Source organism: Elephantulus edwardii, unplaced genomic scaffold (assembly GCF_000299155.1).
Source record: "Elephantulus edwardii isolate Elephantulus edwardi_28Jun2011 unplaced genomic scaffold, EleEdw1.0 scaffold00025, whole genome shotgun sequence".
Classification (NCBI taxonomy): domain Eukaryota; kingdom Metazoa; phylum Chordata; class Mammalia; order Macroscelidea; family Macroscelididae; genus Elephantulus; species Elephantulus edwardii.
In genome coordinates, this window is record NW_006399775.1 from 9,255,237 (window position 1) to 9,269,017 (window position 13,781).

General features: G+C 38.7%; 1 protein-coding gene across 1 annotated transcript in view; it reads left to right on the forward strand.

The window, feature by feature from the left end:
* Positions 1-13,781, forward strand: part of TPO (thyroid peroxidase) — a 202,578-nt gene that overhangs the window by 156,434 nt on the left and 32,363 nt on the right. The window contains exon 13 of the mRNA XM_006882918.1: positions 5,616-5,747. Within this exon, the coding sequence (XP_006882980.1) occupies positions 5,616-5,747 (132 nt within the window). The remainder of the gene's footprint in view (positions 1-5,615; positions 5,748-13,781) is intronic.

The following is a 13,781-nucleotide window of genomic DNA, read 5'->3' on the forward strand; positions in this document are numbered from 1 at the left end:
TTGCTTGGCTCCACGGTCAACACTCTTGGCACCAGCAGCCAGGAAATCAAAAAACGTATTGCGATGGGAAAGTCAGCTATTAGGGACCTCTCTAAAGTACTCAAGGGCAACGATGTGTCTCTGGAGACTAAGGTGTGTCTGATACAGGCCAGGGTCTTTGCAATCACTTGTTATGCATCATTGAGTTGGACAATGACTGGGGAGGATAGAAGGAGAATTGATGCCTTTGAGCTGTGGTACTGGAGAAGAGTATTGAATGTACCAAGGACTGCCAAGAAAAGAAACATATTCATCCTGCAGAGGGTTAAACCCGGCTACTCCTTGGAGGCAAGGATTCTGGGGCTTCGTCGGACACACTTTGGACATGTTGTAAGGAGAGACAAGTCCTTGGAGAGGGACATCATGCTTGGGAGGGTGGAGGGACAGCGAAGGAGGGGAAGACTCTCTATGAGGTGGATTCATTCAGTGACTGGGGTAATCAGGTTGGGTGTGTCAGAGGCAGTGCGATTGGCAGAGGATAGTGCAGGGTTTAGCGGTGTTGTACATAGGCTCACTGTAAGTCACAAACAACTCGATGGCACATAACAACATCATTGATATCCCATGCAAACAAGATTCTGCTGAGGATTATCCAAAAATGACTGGAAAATCACATCAGCAGAGAACTGCCTGAAGTGTAGGCTGGATTTAGAAGAAGCTGTGGCATTAGGGATATTACAGCTAATATCAGAGAGATCTTGGATGAAAGCAGAGAGTACCAGAGGAATGTGTTTCATTTAGTATGCAAAGACATTTGACTATGTGGATCACAACAAACTGTGGCTGACTCTTGAGAAAAATGGATATCCCAGAACACTTGATTGTGTTTATGTGAAACCTATACTTGGACCACGAGGCAGTCATCAGAATGGAGCAAGGAAACACTTCATGATTCAAAACTGGGAAGGGTATGCATCATTGATGTATCCTATCTCCATATCTTTTCAATCTATATGTGGAACAGATTATATGGGAGCCTGGGCTGTATGGGGAGAAGCGTAGCATCAGTATTGGAGGTTACCTCATCACCAATCTGTGATGACACAATCCTGCTTGCTGAAACTGAGGAGGACCTGAAGTGCTTGCTGCATAAGATCAAGGACTGCAGCTTTCAATATTGGTTGAAGCTCAATGTCAAGAAAACAAAGATTCTCACCACTGGGTCAATTGACAGCATCATGATAGATGAAGAGATGGAGATTATTGATCCCTTAGGTTTGCTTGGCTCTACAATCAATACTCTTGGTACCAGCAACCAGGAAATTAAAAGACAAATTGCTTTGGGAAAGACCTCTCCAAAGTACTGAAGAGAAACTATGTTAGTCTGGAGACTAAGTTGTGCCTGATACAGGCCATGATCTTTGCAATTACTTGCTATGCATCAAAGAGCTGGACAATGACTAGGGATGAATGGAGGAGAGTTGATGCCTTTGAGCTGTCATGCTGGAGAAGAGTATTGAATGGACTGCTACAAGAACAAACAAGTTCATCCTGCAGAGTGTGAAGCCAGGCTGCCCCTATCAGGCAAGGACTCTGAAGCTTTGTCTGACATACTTTGGAAATTTTGCAAGGCAGGACCAGTCCTTGGAGAGGTACGTCATGCTTGGGAGAGTGGAGGGACAACACAAGAGAGGAAGACCCTCGATGAGATGGACTGATTCAGTCACTGGGGTATGGGGGTAGGTGTATTAGAGACAATAAGATTGGCAAGGGATAGAGCAGAGTTTAGGGCTGTTGTACATAGGGTTACTATGAGTCACAGGCAACTCAACGACATATAAAAACAACAACAGCAATATATGTTAATTATTATTCTTTCCTAGCAAAATATTATCTTTCCAAAGTTGCCATGAGTCAGAATGGACTTGATGGTAGTAACTAAAATAACATACATGCTAACACACATACATGCATGCCTATACACTCATGGGTGTGCTATTAGTTGCCATCAAACAATTCAGACCTATAGTGACTATATAGATATAGTTTTTATTTTTTCGTTGTGTCTTTCCATCATTACCCAAGCCTTGTGGCATAGTACATAAATCCTGTTTATATTTCTGACACCAGTCAGTTATAAATTTTTCTAGAAAAAGTAACTGTCCAACAACCACTCTAATTCAAATGGCCCTGTTGTTTTTGTTATTGTGTGTCCTCGAGTCAGTAAGTTCATAGCTGACCCTCCAAAAGATTTTCAGAGGCAGCAAATCACACAGGAAGAGATTGCTCATCTTTCTCCTGTGAAGCAACTGGTGAATTCAACCCACATGCCTTGGGATTACAGTGCAGCTTCTGACCACTAGGCCAACAGAGCTCCTTGAAGTGTCCTTTGTTGTTGTTGTCATATGCACCAGGTTGCTTGCAACTCATAGCCACCCTGTATATAACAGTTCTGATCTTGATCCAGCTCTATCTTGATCCACCTTCACAGTCCCTGACACATCTACCCCCATTACTTCAGTCATGGAGTCAATCCACCTCATCTAGGGTTATCTTCTCTTGCACTGTCAATCAGCCCTTCCACATATGATGTCTCTCTCCAAGTATGATGGTCCCTCCTTGCAACATACCCAAAGTACATCAGACAGAGCTTCAAAATCCTTGCCTCCAAGGAGCAGTCTGCTTTCACCCTCTCCAGGATGAACCTGTTTGTTCTCTTAGCAATTTATGGTATATTCAATACTCTTCTCCAGCACAATTCAAAGGTGTCAATTCTTCTTATATTATCCTTATTGTTTGTCCAGCTCTCTGACGCATAGCAAGTAATTTCGAGGACCATGGCCTGGTGCATCTTAGTCTCTAGACTAACATCACTGCTCTTCAGTACTCTAGAGAGGTCCCTGACAATAGATTTTTCCAATGCAATTAACCTTTTTATTTCCTGAATAAAGAGTGTTGATTGTGGAGCCATGCAAGCTGAAGCTGTTAATAATCTCAATAATTTCACCCTCTATCATGATGCTGCCAATAATTGGCCCAGTAGTGAAAATCTTTATTTTCTTGATGTTGAGCTTCAACCCACATTTAAGGCTACAGTCCTTGACCTTCTACATCAAATGCCTCAGATCCTTCTGAGTTTCAGCAAGCAATGTTGTGTCATCTGCAAAATACATATTGTTGATGAAACTTCCTCCAGTCTTGAAGTCACATTCCTCCTCATAGAGCCAGCCTCCCCCATGTAGGTTGAAAAGATATAAGTTTGGAAATAGGATGCATTTCTGGTATACACCTTTCCTGATTTTGAAGCATGCAGTGTTTCCTTGCTCTGTTCTAATGACTGTGTCCTGGTCCAAGTATAGATTTTGCATAAAGCATAATCAAATGTTTCAAAATTCCCATTCTTTTTTCTTTTCAGAGTCATCAATAGTTTTTTGTGATCCACACAGTTAAATGCCTTTGCATAGTCAATGAAACACAGTTAGACATTCCTCTGGTAGTCTCTGCCTTCAGCTAGAATGCATTTAATATTGGCTATAATAGCCCTAGTGCCACTACCTCTTCTAAACCCAGCTTGCTCCTCTGGAAGTTCTCTGTTGATGCACTGTTCCAGACATTTTTGCATAATTTTAAGCAAGATTTTGCTTGCCTGTGATATTAATGATATTGTTTTTATAATCTCCATACTCTGTTAGGTCACTTTTTTTTTCAATGAGAATAAATATGGATCACTTTCAGTAAGCTGGTCAGGTTGTTGTCCTCCAGATTTCTTGGCACAGCCTGGTGTGTGTGCTCATGGTAGCATCTGTTGAAATGTGTCAATTGGTAGTCCATCAATTCCTGGGGCCTTATTTTTTGCCAATTCCTTCAGAGCAGCTTGAACTTCCTCCTTCATTACCATAGGCTCTTGATCATATATTGTTTCAAGAAATCCTTATGTGTCAACCAATTCTCTTTGGTGTAACAATTCTGTGTACTCCATCTTCTTTTGATGTTTCCTGGGTCATTCAGCATTCTGCCCACAACATCCCTAAGTATTGCAACTCAAGGTTCTAATTTGTTCTTCAGTTCCCTGAGTATACGAAATGTTGAGCTAATTCATCCCTTTGGATTTTCCAACTCCAGCTCTCTGCACATTTCATTATAAGACTTTGCTTTGTCTTCTAGTGCTACCCTTTGAAATCTTCTGTTAAGCTCCTTAACATCTTTACTTTGCTTTGGCTTTTCAGTGCAATAGTGCAATATTCATATTTTCTTTAGGAAATATGGATTTGGTGACAGAAATGAGGCTGTAGGCAGCATGATAGAATTCCGTACTATCAGTGGATTTATTTATTGCAAATAACTTTTATAAGAAACACAAATGGCAACTATACACATGGACTTTACTTACCTGACAGCCTATACAGGAATCCAATTCATTATGTATGTGGGAAAAATCATTGAAGAAGTTCAATATCACCTGTGAAAACTAGGCCATGTGCTGATTGTGGATCAAATAATCAACTATTCATATGCAATTTTAAACGGAAGTTAAATTAAATCTGCAAGAACCAAAGTTTGGCCTTGAGTCTATCCCTCCTGAATTTAAATACCGTATCAGGAACAGTTTTGAGGCCTTGAATACTAATGAGCAAAGACCAGATGAGCTGTGGGAGGATATCAAGAATATCATCCATGAAGAATGCAAAAGGTCATTACAAAGATGGAGAAAGTAGAAAAGACCAAAATGGATGTCAGAAGAAGTGCCCCCCATATGTTAAATTACTTGTTTCATTCTTCTGTAAATACTGATGAAGACGAGAGCCACATCTCCAGTGTTGTCATGACATTCAAAAGTAAAGATGCTTGCCATAGAGTTAGAGCTGAATCAGTTTAAATTGAATAAAATAAAACTAAATGTATTAAAATGGTAATTGTCAGTGAAATTACATGCACAATGATTACTTGTTATGGAGCTCAGTAAAAATTAAAAACTAAGTACAACTTCCTTAGAAAATGACAATAGCTTTTCAGTCTAATGAGTCCTGGTGGAATATTAGATTAAATTCAGTACAACTAACTGAAGTGTTGAAGTCCATACATACCAACCACTCCATAGTAGAAAGATGTAGTCTCCTCCCAAAATGTATAACTTTGAAATGGAGGGTCACCATGAGTCTGAATCAGCTTGAAGCAGTGGGTTTGATCTCAGTTGGTAGAAAGAAAGATAGAGAAATGTTTTCTACTGGCGGGGGCAGGAGAGGTGGGGGGAAGTGCGGGGAGGAAAAAGTTATTATAAGATGAAGCATTGAGGCCAGACACAACATAAAAGCTTCGGAGTCTACAATTTGTCAAAGAAGCTACTTAGGAATAAGAGATTTTACAGGAAACTTTAATAATGGGCATCATTTGGCCAAGTGTTTTACATCAAGGGAACCCTCATAAGAACTCACAGATTTTCTTTTCAAAGGTGTAAGGAACAAGAAGGCACAAAGGTGATGATGGCTCTTCTCTGCTGATGGATAAACTTTGGGGAAGAGTGATTGGTTTATGTGTGGATAAAAGCTTTTCTAAACTGAAGCTCAGGTTTCCTGTGTGTGAAGTTAGGAAAATCTCCTCTTTCCTCATCTAATGCAATGATCTCTGTTCTTTTGCAGATATTAATGAATGCAAAAATCTAATGGACCCTCCTTGCCATCCCTCTGCTCAATGTAAGAACACCAAAGGCAGCTTCCAGTGTCTCTGTACTGACCCATACGTACTAGGAGAAGATGAAAGAACTTGCATAGGTAAGGTCATATCTCTCTTTTTAAATTAAAAAAAAATGTATATTTTATTAATTTTAGTGAACATGTACAGAGATTTTGGATTTCCATTCATTCATTGTTGCAATTTTCTCCCTGCCCAACCCCCCACAAGTTCACTCTCTTCGAAAAGCACAACTCCTTCATTGGTATACAATCCCCCCTCCCCGCACTGCCCCAAGTTCACTCCACTCTGTGACCTTAATTCTGGACTCTTGTGATAACCATAATACCCTATCATATAATGCTTTTAAACTGTTCTCTCCCTCATCTGTTTCAATGCAGTATACATAATTTATCCGGTTTTTCTCAGTCTTACCCCAACCCTGATGTCAGTCCCATTTGACAACAGTGGCACTATGCAATATTTGTCCTTTTGTGACTGAGATATTTTACTCAGCATAATATCCTCCAGAGTCACCCATTTTGAGTAATATTGCATGAGTTCCTTGTTTTTCAATGCAGCATAGTATTCTATTGTGTGAATACAACACAGCTTCTCTATCCATTCGTTTGTTGATGGGCACTTAGGTTGTGTCTAAATCCTTGCTATTGTGAACTTTTGCACAAGAAGATAAACTTTCTAATAAAAATTTTAATAATATTCTCAATTTAGTTATCTGTTAGTTACCATCTTGGTTTTAGGTAAAAGCACTACAGATGATTATCCCAAAATAGTAAATGACTGGAGATTGTTCTTTAAAATATAAGTAGGCATACAATTACGCTTTTTAACTACGAAAATTCCTCATAATTAGATCAATAAACAACACTATTGTAAACAGGCGAAAAGCTTGATATTTTCCAGGATTTTATTTTACTTGAACCCATAATTAACCATGGAAGTAACAGTCAAGAATCAAATGAAGAACTTTGGCAACCTTGGTACTAAGAACTTCTTTAAAATGTCAATAAGCAAGGATGCCATTGTGAAGACAAAGATGTATCTGGGAAGGGGGGAAAAGATGTATCTGACCCTGACAATGGTCAGCTATTCAACTGAACATTCAATTGCCTTTTTGGCATGTGAAAGCTAAGTAATATATAAGAGAGACCAAAGAATAATTAATGTTTTTGAATTCCAGTGTTGTCAAAAAAATACGGTTTGTACTATAGACTTACAGAATAAAGAATGAATCTATCTTGAAAGAAGCACAATGAATATATGCTCATTAGAAGTAAAGTTGTTGAGACTTGGCATCCTATACTCTTTTGAAAAGTGACTAGGTCCCTGGTGAATTACTAGTTGAGAGTCAGAAGGGTACGAGGAAGGAGAAAGAGAGTCAAGAAAATACCTGACACAGTGTTTGCAACACTAGGCTTCATCATAGCAACAATTTTGTTGGAGTGGTACAGGACTATTTTCTAAGTCAGAAATTATTTGAGGGACCTAACAAAAGCAACACTAATATGGCTTTTTGTTTTACTTTTGCCCTCAAGTCAGAACTGACTCATAGCTGACCCTCCAACATATTTTTCAGAGGCAGTAAACCATATGGAAGGAGATTGCTCATCCTCCTGTGGAACAGCTAGTGGATTTGAAGCACGTACTGTTTTGAGATTGTAGCAGAGCTTCTTAACACTAGACCATCTGCTAATCCATAGGTATGAGGTTTGAATCCACTGACTGCTAGATGAACAATCACATCCCTTGTGATGTATTACCTCTGAAAACTCACCGGATCACTTATGGATTGGTTCCAACATGATTGTGCATAACCAACCAACCATGCTAATATGGATCATTATAACAATTTTCTTAAGCTGTTGCTTCTTGTTCATAGATTCCATTGAGTCAAGTTTAACTCATAGCAACCCTATGAACAAGATAACAAAAACCAGGCATAGTCTGTGCCACCATCACAATCTTTGTCACTCTTGATCTTATTACTGCAGCTACTGTGTCAATCCATCTGGTTTGAGGGTCTTTCTCTCTTTCCTGACCTTCAACATATTCAGGCATGACATCCCTCTTTAAGGAATAGCCTCTTCCAGCAACATGCCCAAAGTATGTGAGATGAAGCTTTGTCATCCTTACTTCCAAGGAGCATTCTGGCTGCACCTTCTTCAAGACCTACCTGTTATGTTGGCAGTCCATGGGATTTTCAGTATTCTTCACCAAAACTTCAGTTAAAAGGCATCAATTCTTCTTCTGTCATCCGTATTCATTGTCCAGCTTTCAAATGCAAGGCAAGGGATTGAAAAGACTACGGTCATCTAAATCAGACACACTGTAGTTTTAAAAACTGTATCATTGCTCTTCAGTAGTTTGAAGAGCTCCTTGACAGCAGACTTGTCCAAAGCAGTTGTTTATGTGCACTGTCAAGTTAACGGGTTTTCAGAGATAGTTAATCACACAAGAGGAGATTGTCCATGCTTCTCCCACAGAGCAAGTGGTGGCCTCAAACCAAATGTCCCTTTAGGATTGCAGCACTTAAACACAGCTTCTTGCAACTTAGGCTACTTCTGCTTCCTTATCCAAAGCAGTACATCCTCGGACTGCTGGTACCAAGGATATTGAGTGTAGATCTAAGTAAGATGAAATTGTTGGCAACTTTAATCTTTTCTCCATCTATCATTTTCTTGCTTATTGATCCAGTGGTGAAGACTTTTGTCTTCTTGATTTTGAGATTCAAACCATATTGAAGGCCATAGTCTTTGACCTTTTGCAGCAAACGTTTCAAATCCTCCTCACTTTCTTATGCTGAGTGGTGGTTAAAAGTCAACCAGAAAGATGCAAATCAAAACCACAATGTGGTACTGTCTCACTCCAGTAAGAGTGGCAAAGTTTAACAGGGCAGTAAGTAATAAATGTTGGAGCGAATATGGTGAGAAAGGAACTCTTATACATTGTTGGTGTGACTGTAAAATGGTACAACTATTTTGGAAGTCGGTTGGCATTTCCTTAAAAACTGAACATAGAAATTCCACATGACCCAGCTATTCCACTACTTGGAATATACTCTAGGAAAATGAGAACTGTGATGTGTACACCAATGTTCATAGCAGCATTATTCACCATTACAAGAACATGGAAACAGCCCAAATGTCCAATCACAAATGAATAGATTGAGAAATGATGGTACATTCACATAACAGAATACTATGCAACACGAAGGAACAGTGATTTTGTAAATTATTACCTAACTTGAAAGGGACTAGAAAGCATTATGCTCAGTGAACTAACTCAGTCCAAGGATAAATATTGTTTACAACCATTATTGTAGAAAGAGTATAAATAAGGACCCAAGAAGGGTGGGAGAGGTTGCAAGCAGAGGGGTGAGGATGTGCAAGTGGAGAGAGGGATTAATTGTGGGGTTGTACAATTTGATGGGTAGGGAGTAAGGGAAATTGAAAAGACTTGTTCTTGAAAACAGTGTATTTACATTTTATAAATAAACGAGTAGAAAATTTTTAAAAAAGAAGAAATTTTCCCCCCATATTAAGCCCATAATCTACATGCCAAAGTCTGGATTATGTTTAGAAACAAAATTATTGTGAAACACTCAAAATTCAAAAGGAATTACATCTTGAGAATATTGTATTGCTGGAAATAGCTCAATTTCAGAAGAACCACTTTTGTATGACCTGATCTCCATGAAATATGAAGATTAAACAGAAGTGGCATCCACTTACTTGAAAACCTGCCTCCAGAAACTCTATGAACTTTGATAAGTGTTGATGATTGTAGAGGGGCTTCAGACCTTTTCTTCATCGGGTCACTATGAGTAGTGGTCAACTTGAATGCAATGAACAACAACAATAATAACAAGCAAATGTTTGGAGTATAATGTTCACTAGTGGTTACCAGGGACAGGAAAGATAAGGAAAAGAGGAATCATTGCATAGGAAGCAGTTACTGGTTATAGTGATAAAAAAAAAATCAACATGACTATAGGTAATAGTTGTAATGACTATGGACAGTGTAAACCATCAAGCTCAACTACTAGCCAAAAAAACTGGTAGTTTAAATTTGGTCTGTTTTTGAAAGATTGAAGTCTTAAAACCCATATGTTGTTGTTGTTAGGGGTTGATGTGTAGAGGATAATTTATCATGGCTCTGTGAACAATGGATCTCACCTTGCCCTATCTTGTGCCATATTCATCATCTCTGATATACTTAAGCCCACTGGTTTAGTCTCTATGTCAATCGATCTCATTGAGGGTTTTCCTCTTTTTTTTTTTTTTTTTACCTTTCCAAGCATGATGCCTTTTTTCCAAGTCTCAGGCCATTCTAACAATATGCCCATAATATGTGACATGAAGTTCACCATCCTTGCCTTCAAGGAATACTCTGGTTGCACTTTCTACAAGATATATTTGTTATTCTCTTAACAGTCTATGGGACATTCAGTACTCTTCCCCAACATCATAACTCAATGATATTTGGTTCTTCTTCTGTCATCCGTAGTCATTGTCCAACTCTCAGATGCGTAAAAATTAAATAATTAAAAAGACCACTGCTTTAATAAAATGGATTTTGGTCTTTAAACTGACATCATTGTTCCTTATTTGTTGATTCAACTTTTCTCAACTGTACAATTTAGTGATATAATTTAATCACGCTTTTCAAAGATCACTCATGTTGTTATTTGTTGTCCACTCAGTTCCTACTTAAAGAAACCTATGTGTGAAGGGTATATTTTCTCTACATGAGTTTTATATCTAAAATCAATGACTAATGCAGGGTCAGATATGAGTTGTTTCAGACTTGATGGCAATGATTAATGAGGTGGCAAGAAGCTGTGCTGCAATCCTACAGGCACAAGTTCGAGACCACCAGCTGCTCTGTGGGAGAAAGATGGGAAATCTCCTCTCATAGATAGGTTTAGACTCTAGGGCACACAGCAACACACAAGGTAAATTATCACAAAGCAGAGATACATGTTACAACAGTATCTTTAGGAAGAAGAATTGGCCTACTTAGGATGTTTAAGAGAAAATTTCATGAAGAATTGAGTCTTGAGCTGAAAGTTGAGCCTCATAGAAGAGAGTTGAAAGATACTTGTCTGTATAATAATTCATCTGGCTAAGATTAATAGTAATCACAAACACTTACCCACCAGGATCCAACTTTGTCAAGCTAAAGGCTGACTCACAGGTAGGACCAGACTGACTTTTAAATGCCAAGGCCTTCCCCTCAGATCCTGTTTTTCCACAGAGAGGCTTCCACTCAAGCTGATTGTAAACAAGTTCCAATACAGTTTATCAGCTTACACTTGATTGCTAACACAATTTAGAAACATCCAAACAGTTTACCCCAGCTTTCAAGTCAATCACAAACAATTGGATTTCATCTCAATAGCAAGAAAACAAAGATTCTTACCACCAATAGGCATTGTCATGATAGATGGAGAGGAGATTGAAACTGTCAGTAGCTTCATCTTGTTTGGATCTACAATTAACACCCTTGGTATGAGCAGTCAGGAAATAAAGAGACACATTGCACTGAGAAATATGCAGATATTTACCTTTCCAAATTATTTAGGAGTAGTTATGTCAGTTTGAGGACTAAGGTGCATGATTCAGGCTATGGCTTTTCCGTTTACTCGCCTTGCATCTGAGATCTGGACAATGAGTAAGGATGACAGAAAAAGAATTGATACCTTTGAGCTTTGGTGTTGGAGAAGAGCACTGAACATCCCATGGATGGCCAAGAAAATTAATAGATATGTCTTGGAGAGGGTGCAGCTAGAGTGATCTTTGGTGGTAAGAGTGATGAGACTTCACCTCACATACTTGGAACATATTGCTAGGAGGTGCTATTCCTTGGAAAGGAACATGATGTTGGGAAGGTTGGAGGGTCAGTAAAGGAGAAAAAGACCCCCAACCTGGAACTGACGAGGTGACTGCTGCAATGGGGTCTTGTGTGTCATGAAGTGTGAGGATGATGCAGGATAGGACTAGATGAAGATCTTTTGCTCATAATGTCGCTATTAGTTGTACTTGACTCAATGGCACCTAGCAACAAGATTAATAGCAGACTATTTATAAGAAGTCTTAGGTCAATGTAATCCCAAACGCTTAACCAGTTCTATAAATCCATCATTTCTAACATTAACAGCTCCATTTGTGGCACACTTCCCCAATTTTTCTATAGTTCTTAGGTTCTATGATTCTTTAGAAGATCTCCCAGAGATTCAGACCCATTAGGGAATGACTCATGTGATCATAGATATGCAGGCTGGTTTTTCAGAAACTGATAAGCAATAAGTCAAGAACTTGTACACAGTCAGTTGAGGTGCAGCTGGATGGCAGCTGTGTGTGATGGAGCCTGGATGCTGTGTCTCAGATGAGTGTTGTTCAAGAGAACGTACCTAGCACTGAAGTCTTATGAGCTTATATAACCCTCTAGTAGAGTATGGCTTGTATTCCATCCTAATGACTGGCTAGGAAAGATGTCTGAATAATAAACCTTAGACACCCGGATTCTTTTAGGCCAAAGGCATAGCAGAAGCAAGGCTATGTGACAATATGGCACATAAGGACTGTGAGAAAGGTACAGAAAGTCAGTGTGTGGCTAAATAGAAAGCACTTTACCAGATAAGGTGAGGAAAGTAAGTTAATATGATTATATTAAGCAGATACTTTTACCCCAGGTTAGAGACATTTTTCCTTTTCATTTAAAAAAGATAAATTTTAAAATGTTTAGAATTGGTTATGGAGGGAAGAGGAGCATATGATTGCATTTGCATTTCAAAGAGATCACTCTAGCTGCCTTATGGATAAAAGACCTTGCAGGAAAGAAAGAAGGGAGGCAATTGAATTAGGCCAGAAAGTGATTATGATAACACAGACAAAGGTGGTTTTTGTTGAGTACTATCTTTGAGTCAGAACCAACCCCTAGCTGACCCTTCAGTGAGTTTTCAGAGGTTGTAAGTAGCACAGGAAGAGATTGCCCATCTTTCTTCTGCACAGAAGTTGGTAGATTTGAACCAACTGCCTTTACAAAGGGTGATGATGCTAAGCAAAAGAACAAAAAGCAAAAACTGGGCGGACATATTAATAAGCTATTTACAAATACTGAGGATTTAATGATGAACTGGTTGAAGGGAAAGAACAAGGAAATATGAATAAAGTCACCTCGATAAATTGGGCCAAAGGTGTAGCTATTCTGAAACAGGCAGAGTGGAACCTAACTGGGTTTGGCAAGATGCCCATGATTTAGGCTTGTATGGGTTTAATAAGAGAGACATGAGTGTCAAATTATAAGTCTTAGCAATGGATCCAATTGAATAAGGAAGATTGAATACATACAAAAAAGAAAAATTAAAGAACAATGAATATTCCTGTGAGAGCAAAATCACTGGAGAAGTTCAGCCTGGGTAGAAAGATCAGGCCCCTCCCCTTGCTATACTAACAGCATGGGTAGACACATTCGATGGGTTTGTATGATTAATTGGCTTTTGTGTTTCTTCTTGTCTTGAATGGATTTTGAAATTAGGTCCATAGTCTTTTAGTTCAAATGTATCCAAACATGTTTCAGTTAGAAGCAAAGTAAAAATAAATGCATTACATTCAAAATAGTATGTGATCATAGTAGTTCTCTGTGGAAAATTTGTGTTGGCTTACACAATTCTTCTGTGAAGCAAAAAAGAAAAACCACCTAAGCATAGAAAGAAATATTATATCAACAGAAAGGCACAGAATAGTAACTGAGTACATGCAAATTTTGTTCTGTAAGAGCTATAGGATAAAATAGAGGACATTAACTCATAGTAACAAATACAGAGGGTGTAATAGTGCTTAGGTACAATTAGTCAAAGGAGGTCCAAGACTATAAGCCAATCATTGGTGAACTTGTATAACCATAAGGAAACATTATGCCATCTTGTACCCTCTCCATGATCTTAGCTTTTTTGAGCCCATTATTGAGACTTTTTGGACAATTTATCCCATTAATAGTTCTTCTAATTTTTAGATGATGCTCAGATTTAACAAGAGTGCACTGGTGGCTTAGTGGTAAGGAGATGCACTGCAAATTCAAAGACATGTGGTTCTTAACTACCAGTTGTTCCA